Genomic DNA, 23,278 nt, shown 5'->3' with positions numbered 1-23,278 from the left:
TGTGTGTGTGTGTGTTTGTTTTTAACAGAGCCCATTGAGTCTTCTTTCTCTTTGGGCAGATTCGGTTCAGAAACTACCAGGGGAAGAATTCTTAAAAGAAAAAGTTTGACCCAAAGTCTCTTAAAAAAACAAAAACAAAAACAAAAAAAGGAACCTCTCTCGCCATGATTTGGGTGAATTAGCAACAAAGAGGAGGATTGGCCACTGACGGATACTTCTGGAAAACATTTTTTCCTCCGGCTCCCGCTAGGGTGGAGGAAGTTGGGTCTCGGCGCGGGAGGGTGTCAGGCCCAGGAACGCCGCAGCGCAGGGCGGCAGGTGCCTGGGCTGCAGCGGCCCAGCCTCTCGGGTCGCTGGTCACCCACGGGCCCTGGCGCGCCGGGCGGGTGGCCACGCTCGCAGCAACATGCCAGCGGCCCAGGGGAGCAGAGAGCGGCCCCGGCGCTCAGGCCCGCTAGCGTCCTAGCCGCCCCGGCGGCTCGGGGGCCTGCGAACGCCAGCGGCGGAGCGCGGCGGGGGCGGGGAGGGCTCAGGGCGGCGGCCGTGTTGGGGGGGGAGGGTCTCGGCTCCGCCACCGGCGCCGCGGGGACCCTGGCGGCTGCGGGTGACACTCGGGGCGGCATGGCTGAGGCTGGCGGGGCCGGCCCCCCCGCACTGCCGCCCGCGCCCCCGCACGGCTCCCCCCGGACCCTGGCCACCGCCGCCGGGAGCTCTGCTTCCTGCGGGCCAGCGACCGCGGTGGCCGCGGCGGGCACAGCCGAGGGACCCGGAGGCGGCGGCTCGGCCCGGATCGCCGTGAAGAAGGCGCAGCTGCGCTCCGCTCCGCGGGCGAAGAAACTGGAGAAACTCGGCGTGTACTCCGCCTGCAAGGTACCCGCTGGGACGCGCGCAATCGCGGGGTCACGGGCGGGCCTGGACCCCTCCTCTCCCCTCCCCCACCCTGCTCCGGGCCTCCCGCGGGCACCGCGGAAGTGCTGCACTCGCTGCGCGCGCTCCGCCGCTGCGGCTTGCACAGCGTCCCGCAGGGGTTGGGGTCATCCAGATCTGCCCAGTTTCCCTCTTTTGGGAATGATGAATCTTAGCTTCCAAGCGCCGGGGTACCCTGGGGCTTTGTTGCTCTGTAGGAGTTCGCGAAAGACCTTTCACGGGTAGCTGAACTGTGTGCTTGGTGTGGCGAACCAGTCGCGGCTGGGAATCATCTTTTTGGGGTGGGGGAATCTGCGTGTGTCTCCCTGCGCACGCCCTCCCCACTGTGCCCCGCTAGGAGGAGCTGGGTTCCGGAGTGAGCGCGCCGAAGAGTCTCGGAATCCTGGCGCTTTGCGGGAGCAAAGGGGCGGAGCTCGGGGTGGGAGGTGGGCACAGCCCCAAGCCCAGGTCCTTTGGCGCCTGGCGGCCTCGGCCGCGCGGCGACAGCCTTGTCATTATTGTGTTATTACTTGTTTAGTGAAAGAGCGATCCTGGCCGCGTAGGGTGTAAACAAGGTCTGGCAAGGTGACGGCCCAGGCGGCGAGTACTTCTCAGTTTGAGGACAGTTTTCTTGCCATCCTCTGTCGTTGAGGGCTCCGGGCATCCCGCAGCCTCCAGCTGGAGATACACGTGTAGGGGGTTTCGCTCCCCAGGCCGCAGGGGAGACTGGCTAAGAGATGTAGGCAGCGGCTTTGTTTTGACAGGGTGACAGCAGAAGGGGGCGGGGACTTGGCCTTGTCAGCTCAGGCGGCTTGTGGCTTGGTCCAGGAAGAGGCGCACTTACTCACACCTCCCATGTTGCTGCTCCAGCCTGCTGCAAAAGGGGTCAAGTTCCCAGCATCCGCATTCTCACCCCCACCCCCCACAGCGAGGATGGATAAGCCTAGTAGATGACATTCCTCTCCGGGAATGCTGGTTGCAGTGTTTACTGGAGCTCCTGAGGGCCTCAGATGGTCTCCTGCAGGCCCTTTCAATGCGGCCACCTCCTGTTTAGGTCGGGCAGTCGCTCTGCCTTCCTGTGGAGGTTCTAGCGCGGTGCTTTATGCACATTAGTGTGCGCTGCAATTGCTGAATGAGCTGATGGGAATGCTGATGCTGAATCAGGTCTGGGGGGGTGGTGTTAGAGGATCTGCATTTCTAACAAAGCCCCGGGAGATGCGAGTGGCAATTGAGAATACTTTCCACAAAGCAAGTATATTACTACTTTTGAATTCTGTAGAGGAGCTATGAAATACTAACATCATGTCGTATATCCTAAAAAGGAGAATCAGGAGTATATGTCTAAGAAATGGGAAAGGGCCGGAGTTCTACTCCAATAGCTGCAGACTAAGGAAGACAGGACCCCTCGCGTATCACGAAGGCATGGGGAGAGAGAGTGGCAGACAGAACCCAGAGCAAGCTCAAGGACTTAATAGGCTTGGCTTTTGCAGCTGCTTTGGGCTCATTCAGAAACCCGGTCAGCTATGTTAGTTCTGCTTAGGATTTAGTCTGTTGCCTGAGTTCCCATCACTGGCATCTGCTGTTGTGTGGTATCTGAAAACTTTCCTGATGTTGCAGGCATGCATTTTTTTCTTGTGATTTTCCCCAGGTCTCCCAGGATGGCCTTGAACTCTGATCTGCCTAAGATTGCAGCCCTACCACCATGCTCCTCCACTGGCCTTGACGTTTTCTTCCCAATATTTTAACATTTTCTTGAGTAGTGAAACACACTTCAAGTGTATACTTTGGTATTTCTTGGCCATATTTTTTGACAAACTCATATGAAAAGAAAACCTTTGTTATTCAAGCCTTCCTGCTTCTGAGAAGCTTTGAAAGTATGGGAGTTGTGTGTGTGTGTGTGTGTGTGTGTGTGTGTGTGTGTGTGTGTGTATACATGTGCCAGAGCACTCATGTGGAGGTCAGTTTTCCTTCCACGTGGGTTCTGGGATTTGAACTCAGGTTGTCAGGCCTTTGAGATGAGCGCTTTACCCACTGAGCCTTCTCACCAGCCTGAAAGTGTGCGTTCTTAATTGCTGATTTGTTCAGTAAATGTTATGAGGAATTCTAACTGGGGGCCAGGCTGGACTTATGACACCAGGTTTTATCTTTGGAGTTGTTGATGGAGTATGTGTGTGTTGAGATTCTGGGTAAAAGCAGTAAGCCAGTTTCAATGGAGTCCTGTGAAGCCTTCTTTGAGTGTAGGGGCTGGGAGTTGGGGAACCCAGGCGCCGCAGCTCCAGTGGGTGACTTCCCAGGATGATGTGCCATCCTGATTTACAACTTTTGCTGGCTGGTGTTGGGTGGGGTATGGTTTCTTGCTGTGAACAGAAACTGAAAGCAGTTTTGAAAACTTGGAGTTGGGCCAGCTAGAGCCTGCCCTTTGCTGGGGCCACTGGATTGGGGGAGGGGTGGGTGTGGCCTAGTAGGCACTTGGGGATCGAGAACTAACCTGGGAGGGATGTTATCTTAGCTTTTAAAAAAGATTTATTTCATTTTCAATTATGTGCATGTGTGTGCACATGAGTGCTCAGATTGTGTTTTCTTTAGACTGAGTTGGTTAGGTCTGACAAGGCTTCCTGTATAATCTGTGGCTTTTTTCAGCTTGTCTTTGTACTTAATATGAGCAAGCCACAAAAGACAGATGACTCGACCTTTGCCAATGGCTCCTGGGCCAGTGGGAGAGCAAGGAAGCTGGAACAGTAGAGGCTGGGAAGACATAGTTTCCTGGGGGCTACCGGAAGAAGAGCAGGCCTGGAGACCTAGACAAGATCTGGCCCAGAGAAAAGAGTGAAAAGTCTGTGTGTAACAAACGAACTTGTTTTACAGGCTCCAGCCTAGAGTTCTTTGAACTGTGCCTGGTAAAATTGCATCAGAACCACTTGACTTGTGTGACACAGCCAGAATGATAAGGAATATATGGTTTAGACCTTGCTGACGTCTGATCCTTTAGTTCCCCATTTTCTGAGTCCATAATCTGTTTCTGGCTTGGCTGATGTCTCAGGGCCTTGCTGAACAGTTTTCTTTCTATCTCAGGTCTTTGCATGGTTCCTTTAGGATCTGAAAACTCTTCTTCCCTCTTAAAAATTAATTCCCTGTCCTGGGGAGGTAGCTTATCACAAGCCCTCTCATGGTTCAGCACTGATCTGACATGCAAACACACACACCAAACACTAACAAAAAACAAATACCACCTCTCAAATTTGATCTCAGATATCTTGTCTTTCCTTTGACCTTAACCAACATTTTTGTTAGGAGTTACACAAATTCCTTCTTCTGGCAGATTTGATTGTTATATATGATTTACTTATTAATTGAGATAGGGGCTCTTTATGTAGCCCTGGCTACCCTGGAACTCCATTTGTAGACCAGGTCAACCTTGAACTCACAAAGATCCTCCTGTCTCTGCCTCCTACTGGGATTAAAGGTATGTGCCACCTTGCCCCAGCCTTATTAAATTATTTAAATCCAGGCTGATTAGGAGTTCAAGGTCCCACAGACTTAGCTTGGTAAGTTCTAGAATTATAGGCTTGCCCCACGGTGTAATTTCCTGCTCTGTTTAAATAAACTGACTGGATTCTGTGATGAGATTACTGACTGACTGAATGAAAAGAGATGAAAAGATCAAACTGCAAAATTCACAACATTTCCCATCAGGTCCAATCAGGGGCAAGCATACATCCTGATATATTTCCTGCTTATATATCTCCTGCCTACATCCAATAAGGGGCAAGTATACATGCTGACAATTTCCTCCCACCCACATGTGATCAAGCACATCCTGTGCAAATGGGCCAAACAAACTTGTTTAGGAAAGTGAAAACATAAACAATAGCCTCTAGCACTTAACTTTGATTCTCAAATTCCACCCTTGAGTTATATCCTGAGTCAAATCCTTGACTCTGTGATGGGTACCTGTTTATATTGGGATCTAATAACTGTCATCTTAGTGGTACCCAGACAGGAATTATCATCTAGTTAAGGCATCAGTGATGCAGGACCCAACTGAAAATAGCAGAAACAAAAGGGGCAAAAACCCTATGATGGCTAACATCATAGAGTCACTATCTAGAAGGAGCCAGGATATGGACGAGGCACAAGTCATTTATTTCATCTCAGGTCTACTTTTTTGCAATGCTTTTTTGAGTACATCCAGATTGTTTCAAATGATTCTCGAATGTTTTGTATAGTAACAACATTTTTTTTTTTTGTTAAAATCAGATAATATCTCCTTGTTCTGCATAAAGCAGGCAAAGTGCCCTATTATATTATAGACATATTTCAGCTAATTTATCTTCCTGTTGATAGATCTGGATTTATTTGGTTATAACAGATATCTTTCCTGGTAGCCAATAGGCACTGCGGTAACCATTTGTCCCCTATGCCAGGGAGTTTCCTTTTGATATAACATCCCAGCCTGTTGGGGGGCATGGGGTGAGATACTATCTTCTGTAACTACTTCCTAATGAAACTAGGGTGTCATTGTCAATGCCCAGGAGGGCTGGAATGCTAGTCTAAGGCCAGGAGAGGATTTGGGCAATCATCAGAACCATCTGGTTAGGTGACTGATCTGAAGAGACAGGGAGAAATCCTATTGGTTGGATGGTCCACATCAGTTTTCAGCAAGTCCTGAAAACCCAGGGGAGACCTTGCCTTGGAGGAGGTGGGAATGGGGGATGGATTGGAGGGGAAGGCTGGGGGGTGGGAGGAATGAGGACAGGGGTATCCATGGCTGATATGCAAAATCAAATTAATTACAAAATATAATAATAATAATAATAATAATAATAATAATAATAATAATAAACAAATACTGTTTTGAGATAATGGTGAAAAGAAAAAGAAGACAACTCTCATGGTTAGGGTTTCTATTGCTGTGAAGAGACACCATGACCATGGCAACTCTTATAAAGGAAAGCATTTAAATTAGGCTGGTTTACAGTTTCAGAGGTTTAGTTCATTATCACCATGGTGAGAATCATGGTGATATGCAGGCAGACATGGTGCTAGAGAAGGAGCTGAGAATTCTACATTTTGATTTGTAGGCAACAGAGGAAGACTGAGCCACACTGAGAGAGAGAGCCTTTGAGATCTGAAAGCCCACCCTCAGAGTGACACACTTACTCCAATGAGGCCACGACTCCTTATGGGCCAAGCATTCAAACACAAGAGTCTTTGAGGGCCATGTCTATTCAAACTACTACAACAACAAAAGGAAATTTGAAATCTTGAGCCTGTGACTGATAATAGCAATCAGTGCTCTGCCAGAGTATCAGAATTGCATTCATCAGTTAAAACTCTGAATAACAACAACATAGAGGGGGGAAGAAATCTGAAGCATTTTCCATTTTTCACATACCTTAAATCACTTTCTTATACCTTTACAACTTGTATTTACATACCTTAAAACATTTTCTTAGACCCTCAGAACTTACTTAAGTGTTCATAACCTCAGAACTTTATATACCTTAGAATAATTCTTGCATACACTTCAAGACTTTTCCCCCCCATCTAATCATTTACCAGAGGCATTAGTAGTTATTCCTGAGAACAGTAACCACAGAGTCCACAGAGTATGGTCTTTTTTTTTTTTTTTTTTTTGGTTTTTCGAGACAGGGTTTCTCTGCGTAGCTTTGCGCCTTTCCTGGAGCTCACTTGGTAGCCCAGGCTGGCCTCGAACTCACGGAGATCCACCTGGCTCTGCCTCCCGAGTGCTGGGATTAAAGGCGTGCGCCACCACCGCCCGGCCCAGAGTATGGTCTTTTAGTAAAAAGTTATATCTGAGACCTGTTTATCCTTTAATATGAAGCCTATTAGCAAGGCAAACCTGACTTTCTTTTCAAATTTTTTCCTTTTTCTAAACAGGGTTTCTCTGTGTCTGACTTTCTTTTCTTTTCTAAAGATTTATTTTATTTATTTTTATGATTTATTTATTACATCTACAGAAGGTAGCACCATTTCTCATTATGGATGGTTGTGATCCACCATGTGGGTGATGGGAATTGAAGTCAGGACCTCTGGATGAGCTGTCATTGCTCTTAACCTCTGAGCCATCTCTCCAGCCCCTGATTTTCTTTTCTTAACAAAAGACCTAGTAGAGCTACAAAAAACAAGATCTGATTTTTTTTTTTTTTTTTTTTTAAAACATATGACGTGAACTAACAAGGTGGCTGCAGCCTTGGCTAGGAACTTGGTTGCCTGCTACTCCCAAGCTGACAAAGCTATAGTTGGCCTCATCATCAATGGCATCAGAGATCTGAGAAGGATAAATTGTAGCAGGAAGTATAATCCAAATAACCTATGTATCATTCAAAATGACAGAGATTTATCCATTACCTAAATGGTCTTCCCAGGCTCCTGTTGTCTTTAGAGCTTTGTTTGGGGCAGAGGTACCAGGGTAGCATCAGTCTTTTGTGCCCAGGTCCTGGAGACCTGAGAGACATTTTCTGTGGAGGAGAAACTTGGGGGACTGACTTTAGTTTGCCTAGGCAAAGTGGGGCAATTAACTTTCCAGTGTCCTGCTTGTACACAGTTTGGGCAGGGTCCTGGTGCTGGGGGAGGCAATGGGGCACTCTGCTCCAGTGGTTAGCATTACCACAGTCAGGTGGAGTTGTCATTGCTGTGCCCCATCTTCTTCTTTGGAGAACTTGAGGTCTCTGCTATAATAAGCTTTTTCCATTAAACATGTTACATGCCATTTTCAGCACATCTTTGACAAGTTTAAGGACTATTATCTATTAAATATATCTGAGCTAAATAAACTTGCTTGTTTTCAGTTACTTGTTTTGGTCTTATTCTTGAAAATACATATAGGAGGCTAAATTTTTCCTGTAATTAATTGCATTATTACTTAGCATAACTTTAGGTATAGTTATGAACACATTTAAGAGTTTGATCATTTATAAGGTGACTGACCATGTTTTAATTATCTTTAACAGTTTTCAGTAAGTTAGTAGCTTTTATAAAGATTAGGATTTTATGGCTTTATCTCTGTTAAGCTTGAGCTTTAAAAATATAACAATTTATGAATTGAAGCTCTTTTAGTGTCAAAATAAATCTTTAACTTATAAATACCGTCCACAGGAGAGACTGGGAACTTACATGATCTTTTTTTTTTGGTTTTTCGAGACAGGGTTTCTCTGTGTAGCTTTGTGCCTTTCCTGGAACTCGCTTTGAAGACCAGGCTGGCCTCGAACTCAAAGAGATCCTCCTGCCTCTGCCTCCCGAGTGCTGGGATTAAAGGCGTGTGCAACCACCGCCCGGCTCATGATCTTTTTATAGTACACAATCACAGAATATGACAGTTTTTTGTATGACTCAGTTTATCAATATAGCTAAAGCTCAAAGTTAGCAAAGATAAGGAGGCTAGACATACATCCTTAAGCCTGAAAACACCTTAAGTAATGAGAGACTGTCTCTAAGCCAGTGGTTCTCAACCTTTGTAAAACTGAGACCCTTCAAAAAGTTCTGCATGTTGTGGTGACCCCCAACTACAATTTCACTCTCACTGCCATGGTTCAACTACAGATTTGCTACTGTTATGAATTGCAGTCCAAACATCCAACATGTTAGTCCTAGGCTACTCTTGTGAAAAGGTCTTTCATCTCCCAAAGAGTTGAGACCCATAGGGTGAGAACTGCTCCAAGCTCTTTGCTAGACTGCTTAGGTCATTTTTGTGCTGCATAATAAGTTAGGAATATTCCAGTTGCTGGTGTTTAGTGTTTGGTGCTCATAGGTGTGGCCCTAATTGTTAATCTTTTATTTATTTATTTTTTAAGTTCATATATTAGTAATATAAATCATTTTATAAACTAAAAGTGTCCCATAGTCTTTTAAAGTTAAATCTTTTAAAAGCTGTTCCTTACAAAAAATCAAGATATAAGGCTGGGTGGTGGTTGCGCACGCCTTTAATCCCAGCACTCAGGAGGCAGAGGCAGGCAGATCTCTGTGAGTTCGAGGACAGCCTGGTCTTCAAAGCGAGTTCCAGGAAAGGTGCAAAGCTACACAGAGAAACCCTGTCTCGAACCCCCCCCCCCTCAAAAAAAAAAATCAAGTTGTTTTAACCTAAATTTTCTGTAGCCAAAATTTCCTCTTAAAAAAGTTTATAATCTCTCAACTGTGTGTTCTTGCAATATCAAAAAATAAAGTATCTTTTTACTTCAAGAGGAAAGACACATGGCACAACCATAATCTGCACAAGGCAAAAATCACCCTCCAGTAGTACAAACAATTCAGTGTTCAATATCTGGGATTCATTCACTATCCTTGGGTCACCCCTCTGGCTCCACTCTTGGTAGCATATACAGCCTGATTTCTAGATCCCAGCCTGTTCCATTTCATTGCAGCTGGTATTTCTAGTGACTATCACATGGAACAGGCATCTCCAAAACTGCTATGTCTGGGCTGTCTTTAGGAACTCCAACCCTGCTACACACTTGCAAGCCTCAGCTTTTCTCCATGACCCCTTCCTATCTTTAAAACCAATACCACCTGGGTGACTCCAATGTTACAGAGTTTTACATCCAGCAAATACCTTTATTTTAATACCTTATTAAACAGGCATTGTTTTAAATCCTATCTTTTATCAACCTTGTTTTCAGGACAGAAATTATCATATAAAAATCCATCGTAATCCAAAATTTTATAGAGACGTGTTGTTGCCTCATTGGTTGGCCCATGTCACATAGTCACTTTTTTTTTTTTTTTTTGGTTTTTCGAGACAGGGTTTCTCTGTGTAGCCTTGCGCCTTTCCTGGATCTCGCTCTGTAAACCAGGCTGGCCTCGATCTCACAAAGATCCGCCTGCCTCTGCCTCCCGAGTGCTGGGATTAAAGGCATGTGCCACCACCACCCGGCTCACATAGTCACTTTTAATCAAGACATGAGATCCGTCTTCTCTAACCCTAGCAAAGATGGCTGTCAAAAGATAGTGGTGAAGTCACATGACATTCACCCACTCCAACCCTACCAAAGTTGGCAGTCAGCCACATGCTGCCTAAAGATGGCATCAAGGCATGTTTTGTTTATATTCCAAAATAGGATCATGCCACATGGTTCCTGTAAGATTACCTATGCATAGATTTTTAAATGTCAACCCTGTGTTACAAATTTTCTTTTGTTTGTTTGTTTGTTTGTTTGTTTGTTTGAGACAAGGTCTCTGTGTAGTCTTGGCTGTCCTGGAACTAGCTCTGTAGATCAGGCTGGCCTCTAACTCAAAGAGACTTCCTTGCGTCTGCCTCTTGAGATTGCTGGGATTAAAGGCATGCGCCACCAGTGCCTGGCTCCCTGTTACAAGTTTAAGTTAAACTTTTCCACAGATTTTACAGATTTTTACCATATCCAATAAAACAAACTTATAAACCCTGAGATACAAAATGCTCACATAAACCAAGTCTAATTTTTGGTTGTTCTGCTTTGTTTTCTTCCTCCTGTCACAGTGTCAGGTGACTCGACTGACACATGACAGAGGAAACTTTTAAATATGCTTGGGTCTAGATAGAGAAAGGAGAACCACAACTAGGGCCAGATTTCCAATAAAATAGAACAGCATAAAACAACTTTAATGCTATCCATAACCAAAAGACATCTGAAATCCTGCTAACCCAAATCCAGTGACCACAGAGCTCATAGCTCAGAGATAAATTCTGAGCCCTGGCCATGAAAGCAGTCATGACAGTCGTGGTGGCTGGTGACTGGCAACAGCAGAGACAGCAAAAATATACCCAAGCAACACAGAACACAGAAAACTCATATACTCAAAGAAGAGCAGTCAGAAACAAAACATGTGGTAGCCACTTTCATTTACACATTTTGCAACAAAACTTAAAGACACACCAGAAAACTCAGACCTGTCCAAGTATATAAAACAGGCAGACAAAACTTTCTGCATGACACAGATGGACAAAACCTTCCAGCCAGCCAGGTGGTGGTGGTGCATGCCTTTAATCCCAGCACTCAGGAGGCAGAGACAGGCGGATCTCTGTGAGTTCGAGGCCAGCCTGGTCTCCAAAGCGAGTTCCAGGAAAGGTGCAAAGCTACACAGAGAAACCCTGTCTCGAAAAACAAAAAAAAAAAAAAACCAAACAAACAATAAACAAAAAATTTCCATCTAAGCAAAAGCAGGCAGGCCAGTGACGTCTCAGCATTTGCCCTGGAAGGGAGAATATTGGGGTCCTGTCAAAGCCCCTCTACATCCCATATAGGTATCCCACAGAACAGAACAGACTACGACTTATCAGGGGCTTCCATAGGTGCTTGCTGCTCTTCTCAGCACAGAAGTTCACCCTGAGAGTCTGAGAACCAAAGACAGCCTTGAACCTTTGGAACATCTCAAGGCATGTGCCCCCTGAAGTGGCCCCTCAACCCTGGAGTTCAGGAGTGAAGTTTTGGCTTTGAAATTTGAGTGGGTGGTCTGGTCTTGTTGGGGTCCTCCAGAAAATGTTAAAGAATAAGGCCACTATTACAATTTAAAGCCAAATTTGAAGCAAGCTTTAATACTGGCCAGGTCCATACTGGGGTTCCCAGGAAATGGCCACAAGTCCTGCTTTGCAGGGGGCTAAAAAAGGCAGACCCCACAATTCACCACATTTCCCATAAGGTCCAACCAATCATAGGTAAGCATGCATCTTGACATGTTCCCTGCTGATGTACCTCCTGGCTAATATAACAACCTACTGTAAGACAAAAGCCACCTTTCAAAAATCACTGGTGTGTGTGTGTGTGTGTGTGTGTGTGTGTGTGTGTGTGTGTGTGTGTACTCATGTCGAGTCAGAGGACAACTTTTTGGAGCTAGTCTCCTTATACTTTTAGGCTTGCTCAGCAAACATCTTTACCCACTGAGACATCTTACTTGCCCTTGACTGACCCTTCTTTCAGGAGTGTGTCTTTTACAAATGAGGGGAGATGTGGGATTTAATCATGGGACCCATGTAAAGTTGTAAGAAGAGCACTGACTCCATATGTGTGCATGGCATGTGTGTCCTCCCCCCTCATGCACACACATAGACCATGATGGTGATGGAGATGGTGGCTCAGTGGTTAGGAGCTCCTGTTGTCTGACAGCACCCATGCAGAATGGCTCACAACAGGCCTGTAACTATAGCTCCCGAGGATCTGATGCCACGTTCTTCTGGTCCCCATAGGCATCTGCACACTCACATGCATACATGAATAGAAATTAAAAATTAATTATAAAGTAGCTCTGACTGTGGTATAGGAGGAAGCATGTCCTGTGGCTGAAGCTGGTGTGTCATTGCTGGAGCAAACCTTGTTGCTGCAGGGACAGCAGTGGCACCTGTATGTGTGCTGGCCAGTCTTTTGGCTTTTTTAGGCTGGTCTCATGGAGTCAGGGGCTCTGCACCCCCTTCCACTTCTGTAGCACTGGGACTAAGGGCTCCTCTACCACACTGGCTGCAACTTTCTATTTAAATTAACAGTCCCTCCTTTGGGGGCTGCTAGCTCCTCTCTGGGGGGGGGGGGGCAATATGGCTGTGTCCTGAAGCAGAAACATTCTCTATTATTGTGTCTGGGAGGAAGGCTGGCTGAACCTTCACCAGATGGAGAGGAGAGGACAGCACAACAAAGAATTATCTGTCTCGAATGTCAGCAGGCAAGATCTGAAATTCTGCTTTGGAGGAAAACCATTCAACAGTCTCATAAACACCTTAGCAGTGTGCAAAATTAGTTCCTTTAGTATTAATTTAAACAATACTTGGAATCTGAAAACTCTCTTTTGTGAATAGTAGGCATATTTATGTATGAATAGCTTCCTGTTCTCTCTCTCTCTTTCTTTTCAAAAGAAGGTTTCTCTGTGGAGCCTTGTCCTGGAACTTGCTGTGTAGAGCAGGCTGGCCTCAAACTCTGAGATCCACTGGCTTCTGCTTCTCAAGTCCTAGAATTAAAGGTATGCACCACCAGAACCCAGCTACTTACAATTTGTACAGCCCACTGTTTGTTCTAGCTTGTGTGTGTGTGATGTGTGTGTGTGTGGTGTTTCTGCACATGTGTTCACCAGTGCCAAAGAAGGACCATCCAGTGTCTGTTTCTATCATGCTTTGCCTTATTCCCTTCAGACAGACTCTCACTGAGCTTGGAGCTAAGCTGGCAGCCAGCAAGTCTCAGTGAGCCTTCTGTCTCCACCACCCTCAGCCTGGCTTTTACTTAGGTGGGGAGGATTTGAATGCCACAGTACTCACGCCTACCTAGCAAGCATCTTATTCTGTAGACACGTTTTATTTTCTTGTAACTTGAGAATCATTGCAGGTAAGAGGATGTGCACAGTGAGTCTGAGTCATTGCTAGTGTACAAACTGGAACCAAATTAAAAGTGTACTTTTGGACATTCTTGTTGGCGGCATTGTTACAGTAAGATATGAAACAGGGATAAAAGTAGATTAAAATGCCATTTAAAAGATTTGTCATCAGATATGGTGGCCCTATGTCTCTGATCTCTGAATTTAGGAGGTAGAGGCAGAAAGATAGAGTTCCAGGCCAGCTTCAATTACATACTGAGTTTGAGGCCAGCTGGGCTGCTAGAAAACCTATCTCAAAAACAAACAAATGAAAAACCAAGGCAAGATCCCCTCTCCTCTCTTACCCTGGTCTTGGCCCTTGCCAGCCTCAAATGTTCTGTGATCCTCCTGCCTCTGCCTCCTACCAAGTCTAGATTGAAAGAGTTGTCCTCAGCTGTAAAACGTATAGCACACATTTTGCATGTGGTGGCACCGTAAAGACTCGTAAGTGTAGGAGCTTAGCACACAGACAGTGCTGTTGGCAGATTCAGAACAAAAAGGTAGAGAGAAAAAGATCTAAATTTAATGTTTTTGTGTGTTCTCAGAAAAATTTCAGGTTTATAAAAACTTCAGATTGTAATTTGTAGTTTTGTTACACCTGAGAAAGTTTGCAGGGCAAAACAGAACAAGATCTCCCGAGGGCTGTTTTGATTTAGGATAACTGTGCTTGCAAACAATGATTTGTGATGTTTAAAGTTTCACTCTGTAGACCAGCCTGGCCTCACAGAGATAAGCTTGCCTCTGCCTCAAAAGTGCTGGAATTAAAGGCATGTGCCACCACTGCCCAAGGTTTTTGTTTCTTTGAGATAGGGTCTCACTATGTAGCCCTGATTGTCCTGGAACTCCTAGGGATTTGCCTACCTTTCCTCTTTCAGTTCTGGGATTACAGGCACATCCCACCATTTCCCTTTTATTTTATTTTTGGCTTCAAAGTTAGTATCGGAGGATGGCTTTGAACTCTTGACTCTCCTGAAGCCACTTCAGAATGCTGAGATTGTAGGTTTAAACCACCACACCTGATTTTAGGTAGCGCTGTTGATTAAACCCAGAACTTCATGCATGCTATGTAAGCACTTTACCAACTAAGTAGCAGAGCCAACCCACCCTGTGACCCTCCATGCTGTGCTTTGTGTGAGACAGACTTTAACAGTTGGTACCTCTTTCTTAGATGAAAGATACCATTGCTCACTGCAATTCTTATTTATCCACCTCCTAAGAAAGAAGCAGCCTTCGATATATGTTTTTGTTTGTTTGTTTTTGTTTTTGAGATAGGATCTCTCCCTACACAGCCCTGTTTGTCCTGGAATTTACTACATAGATAGTGCTGGCCTTGAACTTAAAAGATTCTCCTACCACTGCCTCCTTAGTGCTGGGATGAAAGGCGTGTGCCACCAAGTCCAACCTGTTTTATGTTTTTCAAGACAGGTTCTTGCTACTTACTTAGTCTAGACCTAACTCCAACATGCCCCACTACACTTATTTTCTTTAAATTATGTTATTATTATTATTATTATTATGATTTTTATAGTGTATATGTATGATGTGTATGTGTGTATACACATGCTGAACTCAGGGGACAACATATGGAATTGGTTCTTTCCTTCCACCTTTAAGTAGGTCCTGGGGTAGAACTCACAAGAACTCACTTTTATCTGGTGAGCCTTGTGGGAAAAGAATAATCTTGGTGTTTCACAAAGGAACAAAGTGAAAGTGATGTTGCAAGGCAATTTCTTTTTGCAAAAAGGGTGCTTCAGAATCCAAACTGTGCTAGTGAGCCAAGTGAGCCCAGATGGCCTTTGTCTTTTATCCCTGTAATAGGTACTGACTGCATCTCATCCCACTGGGGTCTTGACTTCACAATTTGACTCTATTAGCTAATCAGCAATAAGGAGGAAGAGGGAGGCTCAGGATATTTGGGCACCCTTATCAGCTAACTACCTTGGATAGAAAAAACAGAGTCTCTCACAGTCCCTTATTTTATTTTTAAAGGTGTTCAGGTAGCCAAGTGTAGTGGCTTACACCTGTAATCTCAGAACTCAGGGAGTTGAGGCAGAGGGAACTCTGTCTCCATTTGATTACCCTGGGTGAGAAGACAGCAAGGAAAGTCACTTTAAAAGTCACTTGACCGATGCAGAACAGACACCCAGAGGGTTCAGAGATGCCTCCGGCTGCTTGGCTGCTCTGGAAAGTCCATGCTCACGTGGAGTTTTTTTTCTTGGGCATCAGTTTGCCTCTTCTAGGGCTTCCTCCAGGCAGAGAGGGTCCCTGCTTTAGTAAAGGATCCGTTGGAATTGGAGTTACAGATAACTGTGAACTGCCTGACTTGGGTGCTGAGAATCAAACTTGGATCGATTGAAACAACAGGAAGCACTCTTAACTGCTAAGCTATCCCACCCCATCCCTCCTTTTTTAATGACAAGATCTCATTGTGAAGTCCAAGTGTCCTATTGCCTCCATCTCCAAAGTGATTATAGTCACACACACACACTGAAGTTATAATATCAATGTAAGTGTACAACCATGCATCTGTCTGGAGAGAAAGCTAGATCTTTCCAGACCCTCAGCAGACTCTGCCTCTTCCCACTCCAGTCACCCTGATTGTGACTCTGTTACCTAAGATCATCCTTGTCTGTTCCTAAACTTCCCTGTATACAATGGAATCATCTCCGGGCTGGGGATGGACCTCAGTTGGTAGAGTGCTTGCCTATCTTGTGCATGAAGCCCTTGGGTTTCATCCCCAGCACCTCAAGGTCATGTTGGCTTACTTTCATAATCTTAGCACTCAGCAGGTGGAGGAGGGGGCATTAGGAGTTCAAGGTCATCTATTAGTTCGAGACCAGCCTAGGATACACAGACCCTGCCTCTCTGTGTCACACACGAAGCAATCACTTGGTCTGAATATACCGTTTGTGACTGCAGCCCTGTTGTCATGTGTAACAGTATTTTGTTTGTTTGTTTATTGGTTTTTCGAGACAGGGTATCTTTGTGAAACAGTCCTGGCTGTCCTGGAACTCACTCTGTAGACCAGGCTGGCCTTGAACTCAGAGGTCCACCTGCCTCTGCCTCCTGAGTGCCGGGATTACAGTATTTTATTTTTTAAGATTTGTTTTATTTCATGAGTATGAGTTTTTGCCTAAATGTATGTGCACCAGGTATATGCAGCCTGAAGAGGGGATCAGGTCCCCTGAATATGGAGTTAGAATTGTGAACCTCCATGTGGGTGCTAAGAACCAAACCTGGGTGCTCTTCAGGAACACCATGTTTTTGACTGCTGGGCTGTCAATACAATCACACATGTAGCAGTAGTTTATAACAACATGTGCTTTTAAGTTAAAAAACAAAGTTAAATTTGCTAGCCAATTTCAAAATGAAACTAAATGGATATGGAAGGTTTAGAGAACTGATTTCATTTTTTTTTTTTTAAACTTAATTTTAATTTAGTTGTTTGGCCTTTTGAGGTGAAGCTCACTTGGGATTCACAGTCCTTCTGGCCCAGCCCAGTGGGTCCTGGGATGACAGATCTGAGTCATCTCCACCCACTAGGCTCCTAGACTGGAATTTGATTTGGTTTTTGAAAGAATAGATGGGAATTTGACATTCAGATGTACTGAGAAGGCCTTTTGAGGCAGGAATGTGGACACAAAGTCAAGGTGTGCTTGGCCACTCTGATATGGGTAGGAATGGAATGCTGGGAGACAGCTGACTGGGCTGGTGGATGAGAGAGGTGATGTCACAGTTGTTGGAATGCCAGCTACAGACTTCCTTCTGTTTGGTGTCATGGTTTTTGTCCTTGGTGTTGGCAGTGGTGAGTGCTGAAATGGTGACTATCATGTGAAATCCTACTGCTCCCACCCCTGGTTCTGGAAAATGACTAGAATTGTTACCCATTGTGTTTCAAAAGCTGTGTGGACTGGAGGGTTTGGGGAGGGTGGCAGCCTTCCTGACAGGATGACAGAAGCCAGCACACAAAGCTGGAAGGGCAACAGTACCTCTGTGATGTTGGCCTACGGGGGTGGAGATTCTGGAAAGAGAACGTTCATTCTTACATTCTCTTCAGCTGATGTCAAGTTCTTAGATGCCACCTTCTCAGGAATGGTACCAAGAAGTGGGATTCTCTACAGCTCCTTACAGCTTTTCCATAACTGAAAATTAAGATTCAGTTAAAATGAGCTTTCTGAAAGGACTCATATGACTAGCCATCTCTTTGTAGCTGACACTGTTCACCAAGCATGGTTTTCAGTGCTGGGATAACTTAGTGTGTGCATAATTCTGAATTTTACTGCTTTTGCTGCAATTCATTTAATTCTGCAGACTTTTTTTTTTTGAGACAGACTCTCATTTAACTGGCATCTAACTCTTTAATTACATATTTTCAATTTATTTTGTGTGCATACATGTGTATGCACGCCACAGCTTGCATATGGAGGTCAGAGAACAACCTGCTAGAGCGGTTCTTTCCCTGTACCACATGGGTCCCATTTATTAAATACGGGCCCATCAACAGGCACCTTTGTCCACTGAGCCATCCATATATGTGGTCCTGAATCCCTAATGTTTTGAGTTGTTTTCATCTCTGACATCAGATTATACCTGGGTTACCTTTGTCTTTGCACATGAACAGGGACACCAGTAAAACACCCCCCCCCCCCCCCCCCCCCCCGCCGCTTCCCCTTTTCCTGTTTTTTTTTTGTGCTGAGAATTGAATGCTGGAGGATCTTGTGTATGCGAGGCAAGTGCTCTGCCACTGAGCTATATCTCAGTCCTTTGCTGTGTGTATTTCTGTATCTTGTTCTTAAACATCCTTCTGATATGTCCTCAAATTTCATTATCTCATCCTCTCCCCTGCCTGTCTAAAATAGCAGCATGCCATCCATCCTTCTATAATATTAATCATCCTTTTCAATTCTTGGGTATATTTATCAATAGTTGGAAATCATTGTGTATGTATTCTATATGACAGTTATATATAATATGTGACATATAATAATATATAAATTATAATATTATAAAATATATATGTGCTGAGGATGGAACTAGGACATCTTGAAGGGTAGATAATTGCTCTCCTGAACTACACCATTAGAAATAAAAAGTTTAAAAGCCTTTTCTTGTCCATGTTCTAAGCCCCATGAAGCAGGGGTTTTGATTTTTTTCATATAGCAGGAAGGTTATGTCTCATATATACTAGGAACTCAAAAATAGCTATTGAGTAAAAAATTATATTCAGAGGCTTTGTGAGATTATAGCAAAGAAAACAACACTTATTTTTTGTTTGTTTATTCTTGTGTCTGGGAACTCACTCTATAGACCAGGCTGGCTTTGAACTCATAGAGATCTGCCTGCCTCTGCCTCCTGAGTGCGGGAATTGAAGTTGTGCACCACCATACCTGGCAAGAAAACACTTTTAAAGGTGGGACAAGTAGCCAAATGTAGTGGCTTACACCTATAATCTTGACAGCCCAGCACTGAGGCAGGGGATTGCCTAAAGTTTGAGGCTAATCTGGGCTTCATAGAGAGTTCTGGGCTATTCTGGATTGCAGTGTGAGACTCGATCTTGAAATAAAAGAAATGAGAAACTGAGGCTCTAAGAGGCTTCGTAGCTATGAGTCCAAAGTAGAGGGGTTGGCAGCTGGGGAGAGGCATTGCCAAGTGTGGTTCTCTTCATTCATGGCTGCCTTTTCTTTTTCTGTTGAGATAGGCTTTCATTATCTAGTCCAGGCTAGCCCATGGTTCTTCACTGCTGAGATTACAGACTAGTACCACCTGTCCAGCTTTTTGTTGTTGGTGGTATTGAGAACAGTGTCTTCTCTGCGGCTTCTGTTGTCTTCAAACTCCTGCTCTGTCATTTGGCCTCAGGGTAGATTTAGTAACAAACAGTGCATTTCTCATTGCCTGGATTTCTACTACAGGACCAAGCAAAGAGAAGTCAGAACTACATTTTAATTCTTCTCTGAACAAATACTGTGAGTTTCTACCAGGTGAGGTAGCACAGTTCTAGAATCCCATCTAGGCTGAGGCAGAAGGATCTTAAATTTGAGGTAAGCCTAGGCTACAATGGAAGAGTTTGTGTCAAAAAACCAAAACCAACAGTAACACAAAGGTGAATTTCTGCAAGTATTGTGTCCTTGTCTGTATATTAGAATTATATTTTCATAAAGACACTGTAACTGTTCTGAAAAGCATCGGGGCACACACCTTTTTTTTCATTAAGAAATTTTTTTTATTCATTTTATATACCAATCAAAGATCCCCCTCTTCCCTCCTCCCATTCCTCCAGCCTCCCCCTCCCAACTCACCCCCATTCCCTCCTACAAGAAGGTAAGGCCTCCCATGGGGAGGTACATTTAGTAGAGGCAGGTCCAAGCCCCTCCCCCTGCCTTAAGGCTGTATAAGGTGTCCCATCATAGGTAGTGGGCTCCAAAAGCCTGTTCATGTGCAGTGATGGATTCTGATCTTAATACCAGGTCAAGCAGATCAAGCTACACAACTGTCTCAAAATGCAGAGGGCCTAGTCCAGTCCCGAGAAGGCTCCAAGGCTGTTTATCTAAATTTCATGAGTTCCCATTAGTTTGGTTTGGTTGTCTCTGTAGGTTTCCCCATCATGATCTTGTTGCCCTTGCTCATAGAATCAGTCTCCTCCTCTCTTCAACTGGATTCTTGGAGCTCAGCCTGGTGTTTGGCTGTGGATCTCTGCATCTGCTTCCATCAGTTACTGGAGAAAGGCTCTGTGATGACAGTTAGGGTATTCACCAGTCTGATTACTGGGGTAGCCAGTTCAGGCACCCTCTCCACTATTGCTAGTAGTCTAAGCTGGGGTCATCCTTGGGATTCCTGGGAACTTCCCTAGCACCTGGTTTCTTCCTATCCCCATGATGTCTCCCTCTATCATGGTATCTCTCCCACTCCATCCCTGTTACAGCTCGACCATCCCGTTCCCTTATGTTCTCATCCCCCATCCCTTACTCCATTGCCCACCCCTCATCCCCAGTTTACTTATGGAGATCTCATCTATTTCCCCTTCCCAGGAAGATCCATGTGCCCCTCTTTGGGTCCTCCTTGATGACTAGCTTCTCTGGAGCTGTGGGTTGTAGTCTAGTTATCCTTTGCTTTACATCTAGTATCCACGTATGAGGGAGTATATATCATGTTTGTCCTTCTGAGTCTGGGTTACCTCACTCAGAATGATATTTTCCACCCATTGGTGGGACATACCTTTAATCCCAGCACTCAGAGCCAGGCTAGCTTGGTCTACATCCAGGGAAGCCAGAACTACAAAGAGAAACCCTGTCACAAAAACCAACCAACCAACCAACCAACCAAAACAAACCTATACAGTACAATAAAGGTCTTTCCAGAAAGTTTAAAAACTATTATATTAATAAAATAGAAACATCAGTTGTGTATAAAGCTATGTGGCATAGCTCCTGTTAAAACTTTTTTTGTACATTGCTTTTGTAAGTCAAGTTGGCAATAGGTTGTCTTTGTTTCCTGTTCCTTTGTTGAGCTGCCAGCTATTCCTCCCTGACTTTCTTCACTTTTTGAGGCAAGGTCACATTTGAACCCAGTCAGGGCCCAAATGTACTATGTTGCCAAGATTGCCTTTGAGTTCTGATCCCCTTACCTCCACCTCTGTGAGTTCTGGTATTACAGACATGTGCCACCATGTCCAGCTTTATTATTTTTAAATCATGAGTATATTGATTTTGGAAAAAAGTGAACCATGCCCTTGGAATGAACATCACCTAATCTCTGAAAGAGGCATAGACTCATCTCTTTGTTTGCCTCAGGGTGCTAAATTCCACGTAGACCATGGGTCCCAATCTTCGTTTGTTACATGCCTTGCTGCAGCCATCTGGGTCCTTTGTTCCTGCTGTGCAGAAGATTCCAGGACAGGGCCCAGACCAAGGAATGTCAGCCACAGTCTCAGTGATGGATGGTGGCCACACTAATTTGCATGTGCTCTAACAAGCTAGTGTTGAAATGGGTTGGCTGGATGTCAAGGAAGCCAAGGTCAGCACATTTTGAAATAACAAGTGAGTCAAGCACATCCCTACAGGACCAACTACCTGACTCTTCTTGTATTTGAACAGTGCCTTGGCCCAGCATTGCTATGTGTGTAAAAGGCCGAAACAACAGGAGCCTCTTGCTAGAGAGACAATAATGGAGGAAGAGAAAAATTAAAGTGAAAAATCATATTTAAAGTCCCCACAGAGAGAACCATTTTGAGTTGGAAGTGTAGAAGAGAGTGATATGAACTGACTGAAAGCAAGCAAAGAAACAAAGCGAAGAGACCCAAACCTCAGGGTGGTTAGAACATGAACCTGGGTTAAAATTCTATCATGCCTCTTTGCATCTGTGTGGCCCAGGGAGGCTTCTTTCCTTTCCCAGATTTGGGCTCCATTGTGGTGGATTATAGATAGCGATTCCAGCTTTTCCATTCACTCAGCATTGTTACTCTGGGTGCCAGGCATTGATGTAGATACTGTGGGGGTGTAGTGACAGATGGGTCCTTATTCTCATAGAATTTGCTTTCTGGTAGCAGAAACAGATGGTAAGAAAGAAAATAACAGAATGTGGTAAGTGCCACACAGAAGGAAGACAGAGAAGGTAATGATGGTGCCTGGGGAATTCCCTTCTGTCATACCCCCAGGAACTGTGCAGAGACTCGTTTTAAGTGAGGAGTGTGCTGGGGTTTGAAACTGGGGTCTCACACATTTGAAGCCAGCTATATTCCAAGCCTGAGTCAGGATGCTACTCATACTGGTCTGTAACTCACTATGTAGGGTAGGCTGGCCTTGAAGTTGTGGCAATCCTCCTGCCTCAGCTTTGCAAGTGCCTGAATTACAGATGTGCCTCATCATGCCCAGGCAAGAACATTTCTGTTATTGTGGAGCTCTCCTTCTACTGCTCTTTCCCTGTCAACCCCACCCCCACCTCAAGAAGCTGCTTCTGAACTTACTGTGAGTTTTTCATTTGGTGGTGTAGACCTTGTAATTCCAGCTGCTCCATTAATAGGATAAAAAATTCAAGTCCTACTGGGATCACAGAATAGGGGCACAATTTAGATCTGGTTTTAAACAAAACAAAACAGTAAAAAGAAAGCTGGAGATGTATCTTGAGAGGTGGAATGACCCTGGGTTCCATCCTTAGTACCACCAACTGTCACCAGAAAAAAGAGGAGTATGCAGTACCTCTTCTTTAATTCAGCAGTGTTTTTGAGATTCACACATGTGGCTGCATTCATCGATAGTCACTTTCTTTTGGAGGGGGCAAATTGAGACAGGGTCTCATGTAGTTTAGGTTCGTTTCCATCTGCCTGTGTAGCCAGGATGACCTTGAACCCCTGACCCTGTTGCTTTCACCTACTGAGTGCTGTACTACAGGCTGTGTGCCACCTCACCCAGTTCTGTGTCCCTGCGCTTTAAGGAGGAGGTGCCACAGATACTTTCCATTGCCAGAGCTCAGTTCTGGTATGGGTTTTGGCCCCTTGCTCTTTGCCAGCTCTGTAAACTCAGGCCAGGGTCTGCTGCAAGATCAGCAAGTTCATAACCTCTAAACCTTCTCTCCTAAACCAGAGAACTTTTTAAAATGTAGAATCTTAGCAATCTAAGAAAAATAGCTTATTTCTGTAATCTCAACACTCAAGAGATTGAAACTTGAGGCAGAAAGGATTTATTTAATCTTACAATTTATAATGCATTCTCCAGGGAATTCAGGGCAGGAACTGATGCAGAGGCCATGGAAGAATGTTGCTTACTAGTTTGTTCCCCATGGCTTGCTCAGCCTGGTCTACCGAGTGAGTTTCAAGACAGTCAGAACTATTACACAGAAAAATCCTGTCTCAAAAAACTAAAAGATGAAACAAAACAACAACAAAAAGAAACTGCCCTAGAAGTTTGCCTACTGGCCAATTTTTTTCAATTGAGTTTCTTCTTCCTAGATATCTCTAGTTTGTGTCAAATTGACAAAAAAACAAATAAGCAAAAAACAAAGAAAAAAAAAAACAAAACAAAAACTAACCAGGACAAGTGCTGTGAATTCCAGTCTA

The 23,278-nt window shown here is 44.6% G+C and overlaps 1 protein-coding gene across 9 annotated transcripts in view; it reads left to right on the top strand.

Moving 5' to 3' along the window:
* Positions 1–244: 244 nt before the first annotated feature.
* The window catches only part of Kat2b (lysine acetyltransferase 2B), a 106,164-nt gene continuing 83,130 nt past the window's right edge, over positions 245–23,278 (top strand). For 2 of the 9 annotated variants that reach the window (XR_013046728.1, XM_076557526.1), the window contains exon 1: positions 499–870. Coding sequence is in view for 8 of the 9 variants with exons in the window: in XM_076557526.1 (XP_076413641.1) it covers positions 622–870 (249 nt within the window). In the remaining variant the exon portion in view is untranslated. Of the gene's footprint in view, positions 871–16,833; positions 17,036–23,278 lie in introns of those variants that run through there. The other 7 variants (XM_076557525.1, XM_076557523.1, XM_076557520.1 and 4 more) reach the window with 5 other exon arrangements.

The sequence above is a fragment of the Peromyscus maniculatus genome, chromosome 21 (assembly GCF_049852395.1).
Source record: "Peromyscus maniculatus bairdii isolate BWxNUB_F1_BW_parent chromosome 21, HU_Pman_BW_mat_3.1, whole genome shotgun sequence".
In the NCBI taxonomy this organism is placed as follows: domain Eukaryota; kingdom Metazoa; phylum Chordata; class Mammalia; order Rodentia; family Cricetidae; genus Peromyscus; species Peromyscus maniculatus.
The sequence above is the reverse complement of the archived record's forward strand: the minus strand, read 5'-3'. Positions and strand labels throughout refer to the sequence as shown.